This window comes from Hemitrygon akajei, chromosome 1, assembly GCF_048418815.1.
Source record: "Hemitrygon akajei chromosome 1, sHemAka1.3, whole genome shotgun sequence".
Lineage (NCBI taxonomy): Eukaryota > Metazoa > Chordata > Chondrichthyes > Myliobatiformes > Dasyatidae > Hemitrygon > Hemitrygon akajei.
This window is the reverse complement of record NC_133124.1, coordinates 176,732,599-176,756,037: the sequence shown is the minus strand read 5'-3', so window position 1 is coordinate 176,756,037 and position 23,439 is coordinate 176,732,599. Positions and strand designations below refer to the sequence as shown.

The following is a 23,439-nucleotide window of genomic DNA, read 5'->3' as shown; positions in this document are numbered from 1 at the left end:
ATGCTGGATCTGAGAACAATCGGAAAGGTGTACTTCCTCCTGCCACTTCTTCAAGGTAAATCAGCAGCAGCTCGGGCAGCAAATCCCTGATTTTCCTCTAGTCTGGCTGGTGTGACACTAACCAGGGTACTCAGGGCTGAGTAGGGGGCTGGGCTGTGTGTCCGACTTGTTAGCTGAAAGAGCCAGAGTCGTACAACTCATAAAGAGGCCCTGCAGCCCAAATTGTTCCTGCCGACAAAGATTCTCATCTAAATTATTCACAAATGGAAAATTTTCTACAGGTGTAGGAAATTTTGAGCAACACAAACAAAATGCTGAAGGAATACAGCAGGTCAGCAAGCATCTCTGGAGGGGAATAAACATTTTGGGTGGAGACCCTTCATCTCGACATTTGGCCACCTCTGCCCCATATCCTTCTAAACATCTCCACTCCAAGTTCCTGTCCATATGTTGTTAATCTACCTGCCTCAACAACTTCCTCTGGCAGCTTGTTCCTCATAGAGTGGCGTTTCCTATCGTAGCAGAGTCTCAGACTAGACGCCACTATCTCTGAACAGAATCTTCCCTTTAGAACAGAGAAGAGGAGGATATTCTTCAGCCAGAGTGTGGTGAATCTGTAGAATGACTTGCCACAGACAACTGTGGAGGCCGATTCATTCGGTTTATTTAAAAGCAGAGGCTGATAGTTTCTTGATTAGAAAGGACCTCAAAGGTGACAAGGAGAAGGCAGGAGAATGGGGTTGAGAATTCCATTGTGTGAGTATGGTGGAACAACTCGATGGGCTGAATGGCCTAATTCTACTTCTGTGTGTTATAGTTTTATGGTCTTCTATATTGTTCACTTTCTGGGAGAAGAAATTGCTCCTCGATTCCCTATTAAATCTCTCCACCATCACTTTAAACCTGTGCCTCTGTGGTCTTGATTTCCCAACTCTGGGAAAAAGACTTTGAACTTTTACCCTGTCTCTGTCCGTTATGTTTTTATACACCTCAATATGATCACCCTGTATGATACACTCCGATGAAGAATGTCCCAACCAGTCCGACCTCTCTCTGTAACTCAGTCTCTCATCAGGGTAGTGGAAGCAGCTTTAACAAGATTAACCGGTGGAAATTGGATCATTCGGGGATGGAACATGTGGGGAAGTGGGGCGAGAGCCCGGCTGATTGGTGAACAGCTTCACAGAGACATCACTGGCTCGATAAGAATAGTCAGTGACAACTCAACAGTGTAGGTTCAGTCTTGCTGACGGTGGAAATGTGTGAAACCACGGGTGTGATGGTGGAGTAGATGTTGGTGCTTGTGAAGTTGGTTATTATTTCTAACACCCACCTCCAATATCCCTGGTTCGACCCTCCTCCCCAGCTGCGCACTCTTGGTGCGGTGAAATACAACCCCAGTGTGGTACAGGACACCTCCGCAGGGGTTTGATCACCTTTTCTCATTTCAGCGCCGCTTGCTGATGCAACTGGAACGGGGTGGGGATGCGGATGGGGGCTTTCAGGTGCAATTTGAGGGGCATTATTATAGTACCCGCGACGACGTGCCTGTAAAGACTTTGGACATACTCAAAGGCCGCTAACTTCACCAGAGGCAGAGGGCAGCACTGTGGAGCCTTCCCGAGCTGCCCCTACTCCTGCTGATCCCCCTCCAGTCAAACTCCCGCACCCACCCCCCACTCACCAGTGGTGGTGAAAGTCAGGGATGGGCGCGGCGTGGATGACGCTGAGGGGTGGGTTCAGGTGACTGAAGGGAACGCGAAGAAAAAGAACAACCATCTCGAGGCCTCTCCCCCGGAGGAGAGGGGCAGGAGGTTCCTCCTGAACCCGGCCCGAAGGGCCCTGTGGTGTCTGAGATTCAGCAAAAGCCTGGGGAGGCCGGGGTACAGAAAGTGGTGCACGAGTCTGACGGAGCCTCCGATACGGAGGGAGTCCGGACCCGGTGCATGAGGGGAACTGAAGTATTCCCGGATCACCATTCTGCTCAGTTATTCAGAAGGAGGGAGTCTCAACAGGCGAGGAGGGAGGGGCTCTGATAATGTTGTTACCGGGGAGGGTGACAAATGTGTAGAGATGAACATTTCCCGGACGGCTCCTGCTCTCTGATCAAACTCCAGGAGGATCAGTGGGGTGTCTGCTCTGAGATCGGATTATACGGTACTGGGTGGTGGTAGTGAGTGGGAGACCTGCCCTGTCCTGCCTCAGGACCTGTCTCTGGGAAGGATTCTGGATCCTGGGGTGGTGGCCTTTCCTCTGTCATCGATCATGAAGATAGGGTGGTACCCGTGGTGCGAAGCTCACAGTCCCTTTTCGTGATGCACCCAGGCTGTTCTTGTAAGAGCGACATTTCACTTCCTTGCCTTCAACTGCGGACGAGACACGCCTTGGCGGTCTGTTTTTACCCCCCAGCGGGGTTGTTCAGGTTTTGTTTGCACTTCAGCCCTGTTCTCCTGATATACAGGCACCCAGTACGGAAGGGGCAGGTCCTTTGGAGGATCCACTGGTGGGCTTGGCCAAGTTGGCCATTCCTATGTCCGGGCAGAAGACAGTCAAGGGGTCTGCTCGGCCCAGGCCGACTCTCTGCCCCTCCCTGTTACGGGGATATGTTCATGCCCGGCTGTCCTTGGAGAGAGAGCATGTGTTACTCTGGGTACACTCAGGGATTTCCGGGAACGGTTTCCCTCCCACCCCAGGGATTTGGCTGATTAACATATTTTAATTGGAACTTGTTCACCATCTTGTACGTTTGTATTTTGTGTATTTTTGTGTGAATAAACTTGTAACAGAAAAAGGGAGGTGCATTAGGAACACTGCACTGTAGATATTGGAGTGTCACACATTCAGAGTCACGTGTGTTAAAGTGGAGTTTATCATCAGACGCTCAAGTCCATGTCAGCACGTGTAATGAAAAACTTCCTTGCAGCAGCATCACAGGTACATTAACACGAGATGTACAACATTCAGAGGAACAACAAATTATACACAAGTTTACCTGAGGAATGTACCTGTTAACGTATTGTTCTAAGTTCACTACTCTTGGCAGATTATGTTCCAGCAGATTCACATCGCCGCAGTGTGACGTACTGTGACGTTACACGTTGACTGGGCTGCAGTACGAGCAGGACAGTGTGTGGGATTGCTGCATTGTTGACTGGGACAGGTTGTGAGAAAGCTGCACTGTTAGTGTGGAAACTGTCAGAACGGGCCCCTACTGCAGTCTGTCTGTCACCAGCATCTGTGGTACTCAGTCACAGGCACGTCGGCATCCTTGTACCTGTGGGAGTCCCACAGGGATCCCTTACATAATAATGATCCACATTCATTCCTAGATCCATAAGATCTGACGGATCCAGTGTAGTGGATGGATGGAAGGAGCAAAGACAGTGACACGTGGTAGAACAAACAGGAAGTGATTCCCAATAGAGGAATGCAGACCAGTTTTGGCCACTCCATTTCTTCCTGCAGTGTTAGATGACACCTCTATCGTTGATTCTTCCTGACAGTGAGAGACAAATTTTTTTGTTCCTGAGCCAATGAGGCAAAACAAAGTGAACCTGCACCACTCATCCTTCCACCACCCCCCACCCCGACTAACAGGTCCCCTCCAACCATGAGGAGGCCTGGTGGGTTTCCTTGTGTCTCTCACACTTGGTACACACAAAGTCCACAGTGCAGGAGTGATACAGGGAGTGGTTATCGAGTCCGGTGTGTTCACAAGTCGTCCATTAGCAAACATTGTTCATTCTCTCCTCAGGCACAATGTCGAATGAGTGGGAAGCTGACACACCATCACATGTGACAGCACAGAGAGGCTTGTGTGCTCGGATTCCATGCCACTACCGTTATCCATCAAATCTGCATGAGGAGCCGAGGACTGGTATCTGGTATAACAGTGAAAAAGTGGAATATCATCGTATAGCCTTTCACTCCAGTGATCACAGTCAGGAGATGCAGAAGTTTCAGCATCGGACCCGTCTGTCTGGAGACTTGAATGATGATGACTGTTCCCTGGTTATCGACAACATCACACAGGAAGATGAAGGGCCATACCTTTTCAGGATTGAGTTTCCCGGAATTTATCGTTACAACTATTACCCTGCTACGTGGCTCCGTGTTTCTGGTAGGTGTTCTGTGTGGTCACTCAACAGCAGACATTCAGCAGTCAGTGGGGAATAATATAAACTTGTACTGGGTCCATATTCACTTCATCACAGCTCCCAGTTTTCAGGAAACTTCCCATTCATTCCCGAAGCAGCCTCTGTACCTTTAGCGTACCGACTGTTACTATGTTATGAAAGCCAGTTTATGTTCCCAAACATATTTAAGTACCACTCTCATGGACACAAGAGGTTGTCAGAGTTACATGAAGTTTCTTTCCAAACTAGGTACCTCTCATGTGGCAGAGTTTGGCTTCCCAGCGACCCTCCACTCCTTCTCCATCCCGACCATCTGCACTTCCTTCCATTCCTTCGTCCATCATCCAGGCCATGCCCTGATCTCACTACTAACATCGGGCAGGAGGTACAGAAGCCTTGTGACCCACACCACCCAGTTCAGGAACAGTGATTACCCTTCAAACACCAGTATCCTGGAATGGTGCAAATAACTTCAAACACCCCTACTCTGAGCTGATTCTCAGTCCTACAGGCTTACTTTCAGGGACTCTTTACAACTCATGTTTTCAGCACTGTATTTTTTTGAATTTGCAATTTGTCTTTTTGTTGTCAGTCTTTGTCTGTTTGTGTAGATTTTTATAAATTCGATTAAATTTCTTTTATTCCTGTAAATGGCTGCAAGAAAATGAACCTCAAGGTAGTACAGAGTATGCTAACAAACTGTATATGTACTTTGCTAATAAATTTACTTTGAACTTTTTGAACTCATCTCCCCCATGACCAGGTCCACTTGGCCCATGTCTCACTGTCTGGGGAAGGACGTACCCCACTGGATGTATCAGTGACTGTGTGATATTGTGGATCTCAGTGGAGGACTCTGATTCCCATTTCCCCTCTCAACAGCTTTCAGAAAAATAATGAACCCCACACTGTTCAACTTCCCCTCACACTCTACCCTCATTGTTCAGGGATCATCCCGCAAACACCTTTCCTGTTGTGGAAGTGGGATTTCTATCTGAACTGATGCATCTGGTGATACTGAACTAAAAGGATCAATTTTTCTGTGTTAGATTTCACAGATAAACCCACGATATTCGCTGGTGAAATTGTCAAAGGAAAGTCTGGGGACATAACCTGCATCTTCAGCACCACGTGTAATGGAACTTCACCCACCTTAACCTGGGTCACCCCCACGGATGTACCACCATCAGTCTCAAGCAGTGTAACTCGGTGGCACGACACTCTGACATATACTTCTGTCCTGACCATGACCCCAGCGCTCAAACACCACGGGCAAAATCTCACCTGCAGAGTCAGATACCCATCTGTTTCATCGGAGCAGACCCTCACACTAACTGTGCAGTGTAAGTATGGGGATCAGTTATCATACAGGTACAGCAATACTCTGCAGAGTACACAGAAATAGTCTGCAAATTTCAGTATGAGGATAACTAAATCATTTATTTAGTAACAAGTGTTGTCCTGAATATCCATGAGAAGATGATAAAACATAGGAGCAGAATTAGGCCATTTGGTCCATCAAATCTGCTTAAACATTCAGTCATGGCTGATCCATTTTCCCCCTCCTCAGCCCCACACCCCGGCCTCTTCCCCATAAACTTTGATGCCATGGCCACTCAAGAACCTATCAATGTCTGCCTTAAATACACCCAATGACCTGGCTTCCATAGTTGTCCGTAACAAATTCCAGAAATTCACCAACATCTGGCTGAAGAAATTTCTCCACATTTTTGTATGAAATGGACGTTCCTCTGAGGCCCTGTTCGCCTGTCCTAGACTCCCCCACCATGGGAAACATCCTTTCCACATCTACTCTGTCCAGGCCTTTCAACATTCAAAAGATTTCAAAGAGATCCCCATAAACTCCAGCAAGCACAGGCCCAGAGCCATCAAACATTCCTCTTATGATAACCCTTTCATTCCCAAAATCATCCTGTGAACCTCATCTGAACCCTCTCCAAAGCCAGCACATCTTTTCTTAGATAAGGAGCCCAAAACTGTTCACAATACTCAAGGTGAGGCCTCATCAGTGCCTTATAAAGCCTCAAAATTACATCCCTGCTCTTATATTCTGGACTCTTTGAAATTAATGCAAACATGACATTTGCCTTCCTCACCACCAAATCAACCTGCAAGTTCACTTTTAGGGTGTTCTGCGCAAGGATTCCCAAGTTCCTCTGCATCTCTTTTTCTCCCCATTTAGAAAATAATCCGCACATTTATTTCTACTACTAAAGTGCATGACCATGCATTTTCCAACATTGTATTTTGTTTGCCATTTTCTTGCCCATTCTCCTAATCTGTCCAACCTGTCCAACCTGTGAACCTGGTGGTGGTGGGAAGGTAGCTGTTCCTGAACCTGGAGGTAGTGGGAAGGTAGCTGTTCCTGAAGCTGGTGGTGGTGGGAAGGTAGCTGTTCCTGAACCTGGAGGTGGTGGGAAGGTAGCTGTTCCTGAACCTGGTGTTTGTAGGAAGGTAGCTGTTCCTGAACCTGGTGTTTGTAGGAAGGTAGCTGTTCCTGAACCTGGTGGTGGTGGGAAGGTAGCTGTTCCTGAACCTGGTGGTGGTGGGAAGGTAGCTGTTCCTGAACCTGGAGGTGGTGGGAAGGTAGCTGTTCCTGAACCTGGTGTTTGTAGGAAGGTAGCTGTTCCTGAACCTGGTGGTGGTCGGAAGGTAGCTGTTCCTGAACCTGGAGGTGGTAGGAAAGTAGCTGTTCCTGAACCTGGTGTTTGTAGGAAGGTAGCTGTTCCTGAACCTGGTGGTGGTGGGAAGGTAGCTGTTCCTGAACCTGGTGGTGGTGGGAAGGTAGCTGTTCCTGAACCTGGAGGTAGTGGGAAGGTAGCTGTTCCTGAACCTGGTGTTTGTAGGAAGGTAGCTGTTCCTGAACCTGGTGTTTGTAGGAAGGTAGCTGTTCCTGAACCTGGTGTTTGTAGGAAGGTAGCTGTTCCTGAACCTGGTGTTTGTAGGAAGGCAGCTGTTCCTGAACCTGGTGTTTGTAGGAAGGTAGCTGTTCCTGAACCTGGTGGTGGTGGGAAGGTAGCTATTCCTGAACCTGGTGTTTGTAGGAAGGTAGCTGTTCCTGAACCTGGTGTTTGTAGGAAGGCAGCTGTTCCTGAACCTGGTGTTTGTAGGAAGGTAGCTGTTCCTGAACCTGGTGGTGGTGGGAAGGTAGCTGTTCCTGACCCTGGTGGTGGTGGGAAGGTAGCTGTTCCTGAACCTGGTGGTGGTGGGAAGGTAGCTGTTCCTGAACCTGGTGTTTGTAAGAAGGTAGCTGTTCCTGAACCTGGTGTTTGTAGGAAGGTAGCTGTTCCTGAACCTGGAGGTGGTGGGAAGGTAGCTGTTCCTGAACCTGGAGGTGGTGGGAAGGTAGCTGTTCCTGAACCTGGTGGTGGTGGGAAGGTAGCTGTTCCTGAACCTGGTGGTGGTGGGAAGGTAGCTGTTCCTGAACCTGGTGGTGGTGGGAAGGTAGCTGTTCCTGAACCTGGTGGTGGTGGGAAGGTAGCTGTTCCTGAACCTGGTGTTTGTAGGAAGGTAGCTGTTCCTGAACCTGGTGGTGGTGGGAAGGTAGCTGTTCCTGAACCTGGTGTTTGTTGGAAGGTAGCTGTTCCTGAACCTGGTGGTGGTGGGAAGGTAGCTGTTCCTGAACCTGGTGTTTGTAGGAAGGTAGCTGTTCCAATCTGTCCAAGTCCTTCTGCATCCTACACACACAAAATGCTGGTGGAACACAGCAGGCCAGGCAGCATCTACAGGATGAAGCGCTGTCGATGTTTCGGGCCAACCCTTCATAGAAACATAGAAAATAGGTGCAGGAGTAGGCCATTCGGCCCTTCGAGTCTGCACCGCCATTCAGTATGATCATGGCTGATCATCCAACTCAGAACCCTGTACCTGCTTTCTCTCCATACCCCCTGATCCCTTTAGCCACAAGGGCCATATCCAACTTCCTCTTAAATATAGCCAATTAAACGGCCTCAACTGTTTTCTGTGGCAGAGAATTCCACAGATTCACCACTCTCTGTGTGAAGAAGTTTTTCCTCATCTCGGTCCTAAAAGGCTTCCCCTTTATCCTTAAACTGTGACCCCTCATTCTGGACTTCCCCAACATCAGAAACAATCTTCCTGCATCTAGCCTGTCCAATCCCTTTAGAATTTTATATGTTTCAATAAGATCCCCCTTCAATCTTCTAAATTCCAGCGAGTATAAGCCTAGTCGATCCAGTCTTTCTTCATATGAAAGTCCTGCCATTCCAGGAATCAATCTGGTGAACCTTCTTTGTACTCCCTCTATGGCAAGAATGTCTTTCCTCAGATTAGGGGACCAAAACTGCACACAATACACTAGGTGCAGTCTCACCAACGCCTTGTACAACTGCAGAAGAACCTCCCTGCTCCTGTACTCAAATCCTTTTGCTATGAATGCCAACATACCATTTGCCTTTTTCACCGCCTGCTGTACCTGCATGCCCACCTTCAATGACTGGTGTACAATGACACCCAGGTCTCGTTGCATCTCCCCTTTTCCTAATCAGCCACCGTTCAGATAATAATCTGTTTTCCTGTTCTTGCAACCAAAGTGGATAACCTCACATTTATCCACATTAAATTGCATCTGCCATGAATTCGCCCATTCACCTAACCTATCCAAGTCACCCTGAATCCTCTTAGCATCCTCCTCACAGCTAACACTGCCACCCAGCTTCGTGTCATCCACAAACTTGGAGATGCTGCATTTTATTCCCTCGTCTAAATCATTAATGTATATTGTAAACAACTGGGGTCCCAGCACTGAGCCTTGCGGTACCCCACTAGTCACTGCCTGCCATTCTGAAAAGGTCCCGTTTACTCCCACTCTTTGCTATCTGTCTGCCAACCAATTCTCTACCCAAATAAATACCATACCCCCAATACCATGTGCTTTAAGTTTGCACACTAATCTCCTGTGTGGGATCTTGTCTAAAGCCTTTTGAAAATCTAAATATACCACATCCACAGGCTCTCCCCTATCCACTCTACTAGTTACATCTTCAAAGAATTCTATAAGATTCATCAGACATGATTTTCCTTTCACAAATCCATGCTGACTTTGTCCGATGATTTCACCTCTTTCCAAATGTGCTGTTATCACATCTTTAATAACCGACTCTAGCATTTTCCCCACCACCGATGTCAGACTAACCAGTCTAAAATTCCCCGGTTTTTCTCTCCCTCCTTTTTTAAAAAGTGGGGTTACATTAGCCACCCTCCAATCCTCAGGAACTAATCCAGAATCTAAGGAGTTTTGAAAAATTATCACTAATGTATCCACTATTTCTTGGACTGCTTCCTTAAGCACTCTGGGATGCAGACCATCTGGCCCTGGGGATTTATCTGCCTTTAATCCCTTCAATTTACCTAACACCACTTCCCCACTAACATGTATTCCCCTCAGTTCCTCCATCTCACTAGACCCTCAGTCCCCTACTATTTCCGTTAGATTATTTATGTCCTCCTTAGTGAAGACAGAACCGAAGTACTTATTCAATTGGTCTGCCATGTCCTTGTTCCCTATGATCAATTCACCTGTTTCTGACTGTAAGGGACCTACATTTGTCTTGACCAATCTTTTTCTTTTCACATATCTATAAAAGCTTTTACAGTCAGTTTTTATGTTCCCCGCCAGCTTTCTCTCATAATCTTTTTTCCCTTTCCAAATTAAGCCCTTTGTCCTCCTCTGCTGGACTCTGAATTTCTCCCAGTCCTCAGGTGTGCCGCTTTTTCTGGCTGATTTATATGTTTCTTCTTTGGACTTGATACTATCCCTAATTTCCCTTGTCAGCCACGGGTGCACTACCTTCCCTGGTTTATTCCTTTGCCAAACTGGGATGAACAATTGTTGTAGTTCATCCATGCGATCTTTAAATGCTTGCCATTGCATATCCACCGTCAACCCTTTAAGTATCATTTGCCAGTCTATCTTAGCTAATTCACGTCTCATACCTTCAGAGTTACTCTTCAAGTTCAGAATCTTTGCTTCTGAATTAACTATGTCACTCTCCATCTTAATGAAGAATTCCACCATATTCTGGTCACTCTTACCCAAGGGGTCTTGCACGACAAGATTGCTAACTAGCCCTTCCTCATTGCTCAATACCCAATCTAGAATGGCCTGCTCTCTAGTTGGTTCCTCGACATGTTGGTTCAGACAACCATCTCGCATACATTCCAAGAAATCCTCTTCCTCAGCACCCTTACCAATTTGGTTCACCCAATCTATATGTAGATTGAAGTCACCCATCATAACTACTGTTCCTTTATTGCACGCATTTCTAATTTCCTGTTTAATGCCATCCCCAACCTCACTACTACTGTTAGGTGGTCTGTACACAACTCCCACCAGCATTTTCTGCCCCTTAGTGTTATGCAGCTCTACCCATATTGATTCCACATCCTCCAGGCTAATGTCCTTCCTTTCTATTGCGTTAATCTCCTCTCTAACCAGCAATGCTACCCCACCTCCTTTTCTTTCCTGTCTATCCCTCCTGAATATTGAATATCCCTGGATGTTGAGCTCCCATCCTTGGTCACCCTGGAGCCATGTCTCTGTGATCCCAACTATATCATATTCATTAATAACTATTTGCACATTCAATTCATCCACCTTGTTACGAATGCTCCTCGCATTGAAACACAAAGCCTTCAGGCTTGTTTTTACAACACTCTTAGCCCTTATACAATTATGTTGAAAAGTGGCCCTTTTTGCAATTTGCCTTTGTCAGGACTAACTGAAAGGAGAGATACTAAGAGATTTGATAGTGGGGGGAGGGGGAAATGCAAAATGGTAGGAGAAAAACGGTAGAGACTCTACATACTCTACCGGCCATGTAGAGTAGAACATGGCCTCCTCTACTGTAAAGATGAATCCACACTCAGGTTGGAGGAACAACACCTTATATACCGGCTGGGTAGCCTCCAACCTGATGGCATGAACATTGATTTCTCTAACTTCCGTTAATGCCCCTCCTCCCCTTCTTACCCCAAACCTGACATATTTAGTTGTTTTTTGTTTCTCTCTCTCTGCCCATCACCCTGACTGTTCTCCATCTCCCTCTGGTGCTCCCCCCTCCCCCACTTTCTCCCTGGTTGAAAAACCTCAGCGCCATCCGTGCTGCTGCAAAAACGAAGGTGTCTCCCAGGTCAGTCCGCTCTTCCTCCGGCCGCTCCGAAGTCTTCCCAATCGCCCTGGGCTCGGCAATCTAAACGGGAGGGGTTTCCGCTGTTTCAAAACGGATTTAATCCGTTCCCGCTCCCGACAAAGTTAAAGTCTCGAACTTTGGCAATCCGTCAGCTGCAGCCACTGCTCAGCGCTCGAGAAACACGGACCGAAAACTTCAAAACCGGGTCCTTGCAGGAAAGAAACCGCTCTCGTCCACTGTCAATATGACACCCCACACTCCCAAAACCTTCTGGAGGTTTCTAAACCCGTTCTTTTAGGATTTTGCCGCTATTTTCAATTTTAGGAGAGAGATCTCACACAGTATCACCCCTCCCACAGTGTGACTCTTCCTCAGAATTACCCCTCCCACACTGTCACTCACTATCGCCCCCCACCCACAGTGCGGCGCTCCCTCAGTGTGACAACAATATTCATTGATGATGCTCAGCATTGTCTCTGCGATATCACACTGTCCCTCGTTTCTGTCCTTCAGACTGGACAACACCTTCTCCGTGAGTGCGGGGCTGTCCTTGGTAGTGAGCTTGCGGCGACTGTGGCGGCTGCAATTACCGGCCGCACCACCAAGCGGGCATATCAAGTGTTCTGTAGCCGCCCATCCTCCTGATAATCTGGCAAACGGCTGAGCTTCTGCTTCTTCTTATTTTGTTGTATGACGGTTGCCAAACCAGCTTTAAGGTGCATTACCGCCACCTGCTAGACTGGAGTGTGGATCGTTTGATAAACAGGAGGAATGAAAAGAATTGCATTCCCTACGTTCTATATAATAAACCAGAGTCTTTCAGATACTCCATGATATAGGTCCGTATTTCTCTTGAACCCTCAAAATGTCTTCTATACCCACAGCAGTTTTATTTTTGTTCATCTTAAGCGCTCCTATCATCTTCACTCTCTCTCTCTTTGAAACTTCTTATATTTTATCAATACATGTCCAACTGTTTCTGGTTGATTGCAGTTTTCACACAACCCAGTTGGACGTTTCCCTATTTAATATAATGTGTAATTAAGACTTGTGTGTCCAATTCTTGAACAACTGATGATCACTTCTATCTTTCTATGCCCACCTGATATTCTTTGGTATCTGACTTGTCCTTGTATTTTGTACAGTTGTCTCCCTGTTTCATTCTCACCCCAATGCTTCTGCCATGTCTCCTCAATACGTTTTTTTAAAAATGCTTTTGACTTCCGCTTTGCATAGAGGGATCTGGACCTGTATTATAGATGATTTGAGTGATTGTTTAGCTATAATGTCCACTTTTTCATTACCCTCCACACACAATGAGCAGGAACCCAAAGGAAGCTTACTTCTACCCCATTTTGGTCAGTGTATATAACTTGCATAGAATCTCCAATAAAATATCCTGTCTACTTTCTGATTTTCTTGATTTGATAGAGGTTAATGCAGACAAACTGTCTGAATAGATTACAGTCTTTTTGACATTATTTTCTTCTAACCAAATAATTCACTCAATATTGCCATTAATTCTGTTATATACACTGATAAATGGTTTGATGTTCTTTTCCTTCACTGAACTTTGGAAGTTCACTGAGAGGTTGGGTAGATTGTTTGATGTCCTTGGCTTTTGCCCGGGTAAGTGCAACTTTACAGACCTGACCTGGACGCAAAAGATCAAGAGGAACAGACAAATCCTGACCCAGCACCACCGGAAAGGGGAGATGATCAGCAACCCCTACGTTCAGGAGATAATTCTGGCCTTGCACTTTGATATGAACATCTGCTGTGGGATAAAGCTTGTCATCTCCATGTACACAACAGATGGGCACAGTCTCAGTCATACACGCACTATGAGGAGGAATGAACTGTCTATGAACAAAGGTCTGGTCACTGCCACTGTCAATAAGTGGCTTTAACTCACAGCCATTCACCTCCACCATGATCTCTCTCTGCGATTGTCATGGCTCCCTCTTTGACTTCAGGTCACCTCTGGGCACATAGCACACCTGGATTGGTTTCAGAGAATTATTGGGGCAGACAAATTTAGTGTGTCCCTCTTCACCACATATGTAACCAATAAGTCTCTTGGAAGATCTAGAAAATGAGTTAACCTCTGTAGATTTCACCTTTACAGGAGCCTTACCCCCCACTGAATCACCCTTTGTACTGACCGGGAGACACCTGGCCATTTGTGATCCTTAGTTAACTTCCAGGCAGAGAAGCTCCACGGCTGCTTCTTCCGTCTGGCAGCAACAAACACATCAGCTAGGCCAGCTGCTTCTACGGCCGTTGCAGGGTTGTGCTCCTTAATCCAGACCTGTAGCTCAGGGGAAAGCATTCTCAGATATTGTTCCAGGGCAGTAACTTCTCCAATTTCATTCACTGTCTTCCCCTTCAGGTGAACCCATTTCCCATAAAGCTTCTTTAACCTGACATATACTTCTTTTGGGCCTTCATCTGGTTCAATCTCAAGGCTGCGATATCTCTGTCTGTAGGTTTCTGGATCTGTATCATGTTTTTGTAATAGCCCTTCTAACTTCCTCATAGTCTGCAGCATCATCAATGTCCATATGAACATAGGCATTCCTAGCTTTGCCTGTCAATAATGGAATGAGCCTAAAGGCCCAATCTCCAATTGGCCATCTGCATGCTGTTGCTATTCTCTCAAAAGTGACAAGAAAATGTTCAATATCATCAGTAGCAGTCAGCTGCTGAAGCTTTGGCTCCTGAGTAGATCTCAAGTGTACTGCTGTAGAGCCATCCTCATGGGAGACCCCAAAGTTTACCTGGGCAGGAGGGGGGCCTGTGTCTGAACCCACAACATCTGCCCCCACAGTATCTGTCTTACCAGAAGGTTGATCACATGTTGGAGGGGTGTGGGCCTGCACCTCTGACTGGAGCAGATTGAACTGGGGCTGCAGTGCTTTAAATCGCTGCTCTTGGCCTCACCAACTGGGCATCTCGTACCTGCTGCTGCCCCATGTACGTGTGAAGAATATTGGCCAGGTCGATAATAGTGGGCTCCCGGGGTTTCTCTATTTCTGAGGACTTGGCCCCACCTTCCGCTTCAGCTTCAGACTGCTCCCCAACTCCAGCTGCTGCTCTCGATCGGCCGGTGTTTTCCCTCCTCCTACAGCTTTCTTCATGTTGGAAAAAAATTCAAAACACCTTTCCTGCACCTCCTACTGCTGACCCCACCGCTGCCACATCTGTGAAGGACCAGGGTAAGCATAAAACTGGCAGAGTAGGTAAAGGTGAAAAAAAAGGGGTTTTATTTACCCAAAATATCTACAAACTCAACAGAACAGTCCCAGAGTCCAAACATGAATCAGCTGAACAGAACAGAACTTGGTTACAACATAATAAATACTCCTCAAACCAAGTGACACCATCATCTCCTGACTGCGGGTTTATATTCGATGCTGGCCAGTCCATAGTAAATTGCTGGGGAGCGAAAACATTCCTCTCCTTAAAAAGATACGGCATAAATGACGCAGCTCCAGAGAACCCTCTGGCTGTAGCAGAATGGCACAATCCAGTTATCCAGCCCCCTCTACTCAGGCTGGTGAAATGTAACAGCTCAGGCATTTGCCAGATTATCAGGAGGATGGGAGGCTACAGGACACTTAATATGTTATACTTAACACTCAGCCCATCGACTCTGCTACACAAATTCCATCATGGCTGATTTGTTATCCCCCTCAAACCCAGTCTCTGGTCTTCTCCATAATATTTGACACCCTAAGCAAGAAGCTATTAAATATACCCAATGACACCCTCCACAACCATCTGTGGTAATGAATTACACAGATTCACCATCCTCTGGCTAAAGAAATGCCTCCTCATCTTCATTCTACATGGACATCCGTCTGTTCAGAGGCTGTTCCCTCTGGCCCTCGACATACACACTATAGGAAACATCATCTCCACATCGTCCCAGTAAAGGCTTTCAATGTTCGATATGTTTCAATGAGATTTCACCTCATGCTTGTAAATTCCAGTGAGTTGGCCCAGAGCATCAAACACTCCGCATGGAACTGTCTCCAACTCACTCTGTGATCTCTTGCTCCGCAGACATGTCCCAACAGGCCCAGCTCACTTTCAAAACTGATTTATGATCTTCTATTGCCTCAAAACTGTTCCACTGTTAACCATTGGTTTGTCCTTAGATGCCCCACAGAATTTCTCAATCACTTCTACCAACAGTGTGAACAATTCCTGGGTGAATATGAAGGAAGGGATTCCTACATCGATCCTCTGCTCCGTCCAGAGTTTCCCAGCACTGAACCTGAGGTGGAGACATCTCGGGGTCACACTGAACACAACAAGTTCCAGCAACAAGCTGTGGCTGGTGTTTGGAGAGGGAAATAGCCCTCACTGTGGAATGTGAGTGGATGGTCTTAGTCCAACAGTTCCCTCTAAATCTATTTATTTGTTTATTGAGATACAGTACTGAAAAGCCCCCTCCAGGCCTTCGAGCCACACTGCCCCGCAATTCCCCAGTTTAATCCTAGCCTAATCACAGGAAAATTTACAATGAGCATTAACCTACTGAGCGGGACGTCGCTGTAGGGGCATCAACAACTAGTCCCGAGTGTGAATCCGGCCAGCTCCTTGCACGCTTTCCATCCGTCCGTGTTGGTTTGAGCAAACATATGCTACGGAAATGGAAAATTGTGCTGCCTGATGCACCTCAAGGCAAGAACTGACCTTGATATCCCACAAATCCAACCTCCTTCACCCACCTATATCTCCGGTGCCCACATCACCATGCTGAGTTTATGGTGAGTTGTTGTTCTGAAGCTTTGGAGAAGTTGTGAGAATGGAGAAAGTTCCTTCTTCTTGTGGGCATCCTGGCTTGTGGGTCCGTTTAATTTACCATTTCCTAAACTGGTGTTGTTGTGGACAGTGAATAATGTTGCCAAAAGATTAGGCGGGATAGAGATCAGTTGCAGATGGGGCAGAGAAGTGGCAGATGGAGATTAATTGAAGTAAGTGTGAGGTGTTGCAGTTTGGAAAATCAGGTGTAAAGTGACAGGAACAGTCAATGGCAGAACGCTGAACAATGTTGCTGATCAGAGGAATCTAGGGATCTGAGTTCATAGCTCCCAACAGTTTGATAGGCTGGGAAAGAAGCTGTAAGGCATGTTTGCCTTTATAAGTTCTGGAGTTGAGAAGTTATGTTAAAGGTGAATAAAGTTTCAGTTAGACCCCATGTGAACTATTGCATTCAGTTCTGTTCACCGCATTATGGGAAGGGTGGAGAGGCTTTGGAGAGGGTGAAGAAGAGGATGCTGTCTGGATGACAGAGCAGGTGTGATATGGAAAGGTTGGACGTACAGATTGTTTTCTCCAGACACTGAGAGAGATTTCAGAGCAAATATAGACAGTCGGTATCTTTTACCCGGGGTTGTAATGTTCAATATTGGAGTCCATGCATGAAGGTGAGAAGGCGTAAATGCAAAAAGGATTCGCGGGACGAGTTTGCTTTTTATACAGCGAGCTGAGGAAGCCTGTAATGATCTATCAAGTGTGGAGGTGAAGGTAGAGGTGTTTCAAAGGCACTAAGGTTGGCATATGAATGTGTAAGGAATGGAGGGATATGGACATGTTGTAGGCAGAATAGGTTATCTTAGTTTTAGATTTGGTTTCTAGAATAATTCTCTCACCATAACATCATGAGCCACAGGGGCTGTTCCTGAACTGTACTTTTCCACATTCTGTGTACATTGGAACACATTGCAAAGGTGGAATGGAATTGACTGCAGAAATCTTTCAGGTGGTTGACACGTGGAATCTTGTTCTACCCCATGTGTTCTCATGTTTACCTCTTTATTTGTCTTTATTAGATGCCCCACAGAATCTCTCAATCACTTCTCCCAACAATGTGAACAATTCCTGGGTGAATATGAAAGATGCATTGCTACATCTCTAAGTACAAGTGCAAAGTCAATGGACTATTTATCCTTCGATACACAATACACACTCAGTGGCCACACTATTAAGTACCTGTACACCTCCTCGTTTATACAAATATTTAATCAACAAATCATGTGGCAGCAACTCAATGCATAAAAGCATGCAGACATGGTTAAGAGATTCTGTTGTTGATCAGACCAAACACTGGAATGGGGAGGGAATATGATCTATGTGACTTTAACCATGGAGTGATCATTGGTGCCAGACAGGGTGGTTTGAGTATAAAGTTCAAAGTAAATTTTATTATCAGAGTACATACACGTCACCACATACAACCCTAAGATTCTTTCTCTGCAGGCAGACTTAGGAAATCTGTAGAACAGTAACTGTAAATTGTAAAGATCAGGAACTGTTAACTGTAAATAAACTGTGGAAATGCAGATATTAATCAATCTTCATAAATAACGAGCATGAAATGGCGATATACAGAGTACTTAAATGGGTGTAACTATCCACTTCTGTTCAAGAGCCTGATGATTACAGAAACTGCTGATCGTGTGGAGTTTTCACGCACAATAGACTTTAGAGTTTACAGAGAATGGTATGAAAAACAAACACAATAAAACCCAGTGAGTGGCAGTTCTGTGGGCAAAGCACTTTGTTAATGGGAAAGGTCAGAGGAGAAAAGCCAGACTGGTTCAATCTGACAGGAAGGTGACAGTAACTCAAACAATCACACGTTACAGCAGTGATATGCAGAAGAGCATCTCTGAATGTGGAGGAGGGGGATCCAACGCATCAAAATGGAGACAGCCTCAGTTTACAGAGAATGGAAAGGGGTGTCTAACAGAGGACAGCTGATGCTTCAGAATAACACTGGACCATTACAATATATCAGTGCTACCAACATCTCCTGCCTGTTTCTTCCCAGATAAGCCTGAGATTTCTCGGGACTCAGAATGCACTCGGACTCCCGAGGTCATCACATGTGTGTGTGCGGCCAGATTAAACCCACCCGGAGAGCTCACCTGGCATCTCCCCCTCGCCAACCTCAGCGGGAACCAGACACACGGTCGTTTCCAGACGTGGCAGGTGGCAGACGGGCAACTGGTGACTGGCTGGTTGACCTTGGGTGTGGGCGAGGAAGAGGAGGATGTGACTGCTTTCTGTACAGTCCAAAACCAACATGGAGAGGTCATGTTCGCAGTTTTCCTGTGGATGACAGGTGAGGATATCTCTGAGAAATATTCTCCATTCTGTGAAGTGCAGCCCTTCCTCAACAATTCCCTCCATCCCCCACTTAGCTCCATGTGAGCAAAGTCCACCTTCACTTCCGGCGGGAGGGGGAAGATCGCACAGACAGAGGGGAATTTACGCCAGCATCCCAAGCCCACTAATGGTCATCATCACATTGCTAGTCATGGGATCTTGCTGTGTACAGACTGCTACCCTGCTTCCCTTGGGATCAGATCCCAAGCTGAGGAACACATTGGGATGGTGAAATGGGAATCACACTGTTCACTCTCCTTTAAGACCCCACTGCCTTTATCCAAGAATTTAGGTTTTTCTCTCAATGTGCTGAGGACAAAGCCCAAGTAAAATTGGGAAGGAACACATGGATCTCTGTCTCCTACAAAATGTTGGCAATGAAAAGCCGAATGTCCTGGATATTACATTAGAATCAGAATCAGAATCAGGTCCAGCATCACCAGCATATGCCATGAAATATGTTGTTTTGTGGCAGATCTGAATGGCAATATACAATACAATATCTATAAATTACAATAAGAAATATATATACAGTGCCTGTAAACAGTATTCAGCCCTCCTGGAAGTTTTCATATTTTATTGTTTTACAACATTGAATCACAGTGGATTTAATTTCACTTTTTGGACACTGATCAACAAAAAAGGTTCTTTCGTGTCAACGTGAAAATGGATCTCTACAAAGTGATCTAAATTAATTACAAATATTAAACACAAAATAATTGATTGCATAAGTATTCACCCTCTTCGTCAGTATTTAGTAGATGCACCTTTGGCAGCAATTACAGCCTTGAGTCTGTGTGAAAAGATTTCTTTCAGCTTTACACAACTGGACACTGCAATTCTTTGCTATTCTACTTTATAAAACTTCTCAAGCTCTGTCAGATTTCATGGGGTGGTGACTGAACATCCCTTTTCTAGTCCAGCCAAAAACTCTCAAGTGGCTTGAGGTCTGGACTCTGACTTGGCAACTCCTGGACATTACATTTGTTGTTTTTAAGCCATTGTGTAGCTTTGGCTTTATGCTTGGGGTCATTGTCTTGCTGGAAAACAAATTTTCTTCCAAGTGTTAGTTCACCTCCCGCTTCCCTTTCTTCCATGGTCTATTTCAGATTTCCCCTTCTCCAGCCCTTTATCTCTTTCACCAATCAACTTCACAGCTCTCTCCCACCTCTTCCCCCTCTCCAGGTTTCACCTTTCACCTTGTACTTCTTCCTCCCCTCCTTCCCCCACCTTCTTATCCCGACTTCTGCCATTTCTTTCCCGTCCGGGTGAAGGCCTGAAACATTGACTGTTTACTCTTTTCCATTGATGCTGATTAGACCGCACCTGAGTGTTGTGTTCAGTTCTGTGCACCTCATGATAGGAAAGAAGTGCAAGCTTCCGAGAGCATGCAGAGAAGATTTACCAGGATGCTGCCTAGATTAAAGAGCGTGTTTTATGAAGGTAGGTTGAGCAAGCTGGGGCTTTTTTCACTTTGGAGTGAAGAGAGGAGAGGTGACTTGACGGAGGTATATAAGATGACAAGAAGTATAGATTTCAGAGGCAGCCAGTTCCTTTTTCCCAGTACAGAAATGGTTACTATGAGGGAACCTAAATTGAAGTTGTTTGGAGGAATATTTAGGGCAGATGTCAGAGGTAGGTTGAGTGGGAATGGTGGGTATGTGAGACACACTATCAGGGGTGGAGGTCGAGACAGATACATCAGAGACATTTAAGAAACTCTTCAATAAGCAAATGGAGAAAGAAAAAACGGAGGGTTCTGTAGGGGAGAAAAGTTAGATTGATCCTGGAATGAGTTAATGGGCCAGCACAACACAATACAGGGTTTTCAATCTGTGATGTTGTGCTGGCCCTTTATGTTCTTCACTGACCCTTTCATCTTGAGCTTCTGCTTCATCGCTAACCCCTTCATAGCCCAGTGCATCCCCATCACTGAACCTTCCACAGTGCACCATTTCCCCTCAAACATGGGGCTCCCTCAGTATTTGCTCTCCCACAATGGGCCATTCCTTCAGTTCTGCCCCAAAATATGCCCCACAACCGATGCAGACCTCCCTCAGATCTGTTGATGCCCACCTTGCAGTGAAGATGGATTTGAACTAATTAGTGGTTGAGGGATAATTGTTAACTCCATCTGTCTCAGGGGCAAACATCCAACATCCTGCTTTACAAACACATTCTGTGGGATATCTGAGATGGCTTGGTGGAATCGAGCCTTTCACAATCCTTCCTCACCCCATCAAAGTTCCAGTAGCCATCAGTGACCATCACAGTAATCACGTCCTGGTTGCCACTCAGTACCTGAGGAATGAGTACTGACGACAGCGTGCCTGAGATTGATAACAATAATTCTCTTTGTTCTTTGTATCCCAGCTGAGGGAGAGTCATGCAAGATTCCAATCATCTCATTGGCTGTGAGAGGGGTTCTCGTTCTTCTTGCATCAGTGGCTGTGATTTGGTTAGTTAAATCCTACTGGAAAACTGACAAGTGAGTATTGGGAAACCTCCCAAAAATTTCTGAAACCTCCTTTCTCTGTAACGCCCTCTGGTCCCAACACACCTCTCCCATCTCTGTTATCCTCTCCAGCTCCTGCACTCCTCCCCTTCTAAGTCATCCCCTCCACAACTACACCCTCTCACCTGGACCCCAGCCTCTCTCATTGCACCATGTCCCAGTTAAATGTTGTCCTCAAATCTGTCCCTAGTCCAACAGACAATGCAGAACGGCCTGGCCAAAGGATTTGTATGAAATGGTCTCGTACAGCAGCAGGAAATGAGATGAAAGAACCAGTGCAAACTCCACAATAATCCAGGTAAGAACTGTCTCCTTAAAAACAGACAGCTGCTCCAGATGTCCAATATTCCCTCAGCACTGATGGTCTGGCACTCCCTCTGTGCTGCCCTCTGAACAGTGCGGCCCCTCTGATAGAGCAGTGCACCGTCAGTCCTGCCCTGGCCAATCTAAATACATTTTCTGCACAAGGGTATGGGTGAGTGTGAATCCAGAAAGCCGGCTCTGAGCGAGGGAAGCAAACACCCCACTGAGCCCCACATCGACCACACACAATTCAGCCCCACACCTGATCAATAACCAGCGGCCTCAGGTGCAGAGGGAATACTCTATGTGGCAGTGCTTGGCCTGCTGGGCTCAGTGTGCTCCCACCAGTGATGGTGTCCCTTCACTCAATGCCAGACTGAGCGATGAGGGGGTCCGAGTGAGGAGAGAAAGGGGGAGTGATTCAAGGAGGAGGGATTTGGGGTCTAAAGGGGTCTGTCATCATGTGTTGGGGAGAGGGTAGTGATCCAAGTGGGGAGGGGATGTCAGAGGAGGGAAGAGGTGTCAGAGTGGATATGGAGTGTTGGAGTATGATGGGATAGGGAAGGAGAGGTAGGGATGTAAGAGTGGGGAGAAGGGAAGGGAATGGTGGTGGAAGAAGGGGTTCCAAGCAGAGAGGGAGGTTTGAAGAGAGAGTGAAGGGTCTTTTTGTGTGGGGAGTGGTCTGTTGCTGGAGTGGGGAGGGAGTGGGAGGAAGTAACACAGTAGGAAGTAGAGGGGGGATTTGGGGAGTGGAGAGGGTGTAAGGGGAAGTGAGGAGTGTGTAGTGGTGCAAAGATTTCTTTGAACTCTGAGAGGTGGTCGTATGTCTCCCATTTCACAGTGTGGCCCTCTCTGTGATGTCAGAACAACAATCTTACAGCCTCAGCAAGTCCAAGGAACTGACTGTGAACTTCAGGAAGGGGAAGTCGGGAGAACACACTCCAATCCACATCCTGGGGTCAGCGGTGGAAAGGCTGAGCAGCTTCTAGTTCCTGGGCATCAACATCTCAGAGGATCTGTTCTATTTGCCTTCTCCCTTCCCCTAATGGTTCCCATTATCACCTTTATTACTGATCAGATTCCAGCACCAGTGGAGAGAGTCTTGAACGTTGTAGCTACTCTCATGTAGTCTTGCAGAGAGTATTCAATTGCACTCCTGTGTCCGGTTGACAGTGGCTTTGGGATCAGGAAGTGAGCGACTCACCAGAGGGTAACAGTCCCAGACCAACCCCACCATATGTGGATGGTCGAGATGAGTGTCTGGTGATCACCCCCAGAATGTTCAGGGTACGGTAAGTGATGATGACCTCACCTTGAACATCCTGAGGGGCGTTGAATGTGGGGCCATCACTGAGGTAAGGGGTAGCAGGTCAGACTTTGTCTGGTTGTAGGTGGTCATTTCCTGGCATCACTTTGGACAAATGCCACTTGTCACCTGACAGTTTTGGGGAACACTCGGGTGCCTTCCCTGTCCCGAATGGGGTTCAGCATCTAGGATGCTTGGAGCTCAACTCATCTCTCTATAGACTGATGGGGTGAGTTCTAATCCACCTTCAGATTCTCCTGAATGGGCCTTTTGTACAAAGAACTCTTGATCTCCGAATGTTCCTCGCCATGGCCCTTCACTTTATTGTCTGCTTGCACTGCACTTTCTCAGCAGCTGTAGCCTTTATTCTGCATTCTGTAATTGTTTTTTCTTTAATACTACCTTGATGTTCTGATGTATGGAATGATGTGAATGGCTGGCATGTAAACAAAGTTTTTCACTGTATCCTTGTACAATAATAAACCAGATACCAATTACAATCACAGTGCCATCGTGAAATTAGTAACCAGAATTTCAGTGCTCTCCTTCACGTCACTGACATAAACTGTAAAAAAATAACATTTATTATTCACTCAGAGGAAGTGAGCTTCACAGGCCGAAATGGAATTTAATCCTCCAGTCCTACTTGTCATTGAGAATGTGGTTGTCAGCTGCCTTCTTCCCACCCCAGGGGATTGACGGTAGAGGATTCCATGACAGAAATTCTTCCTCCTAGTCATTGTTCAAAAGGACGTCCTTCTATTCCAAGGCTGAACCCTCTGGTCCTAGACTCTCCCACTATTGCAAACATCATCTGCATGTCCA

At 46.4% G+C, this 23,439-nt stretch overlaps 1 protein-coding gene across 1 annotated transcript; it reads left to right on the top strand.

The window, feature by feature from the left end:
• On the top strand, positions 1–23,073 carry LOC140727014 (sialic acid-binding Ig-like lectin 13). Its single transcript, XM_073044201.1, has 9 exons — positions 1–55; positions 3,755–4,120; positions 5,186–5,479; positions 15,472–15,688; positions 17,152–17,204; positions 18,153–18,446; positions 20,864–20,978; positions 21,196–21,303; positions 22,150–23,073. The coding sequence occupies exons 1-8, from the start codon at positions 1–3 to the stop codon at positions 21,296–21,298; spliced, it is 1,497 nt and encodes a 498-aa protein (XP_072900302.1). The 3' UTR covers positions 21,299–21,303; positions 22,150–23,073.
• The last annotated feature ends 366 nt before the right edge of the window (positions 23,074–23,439 follow it).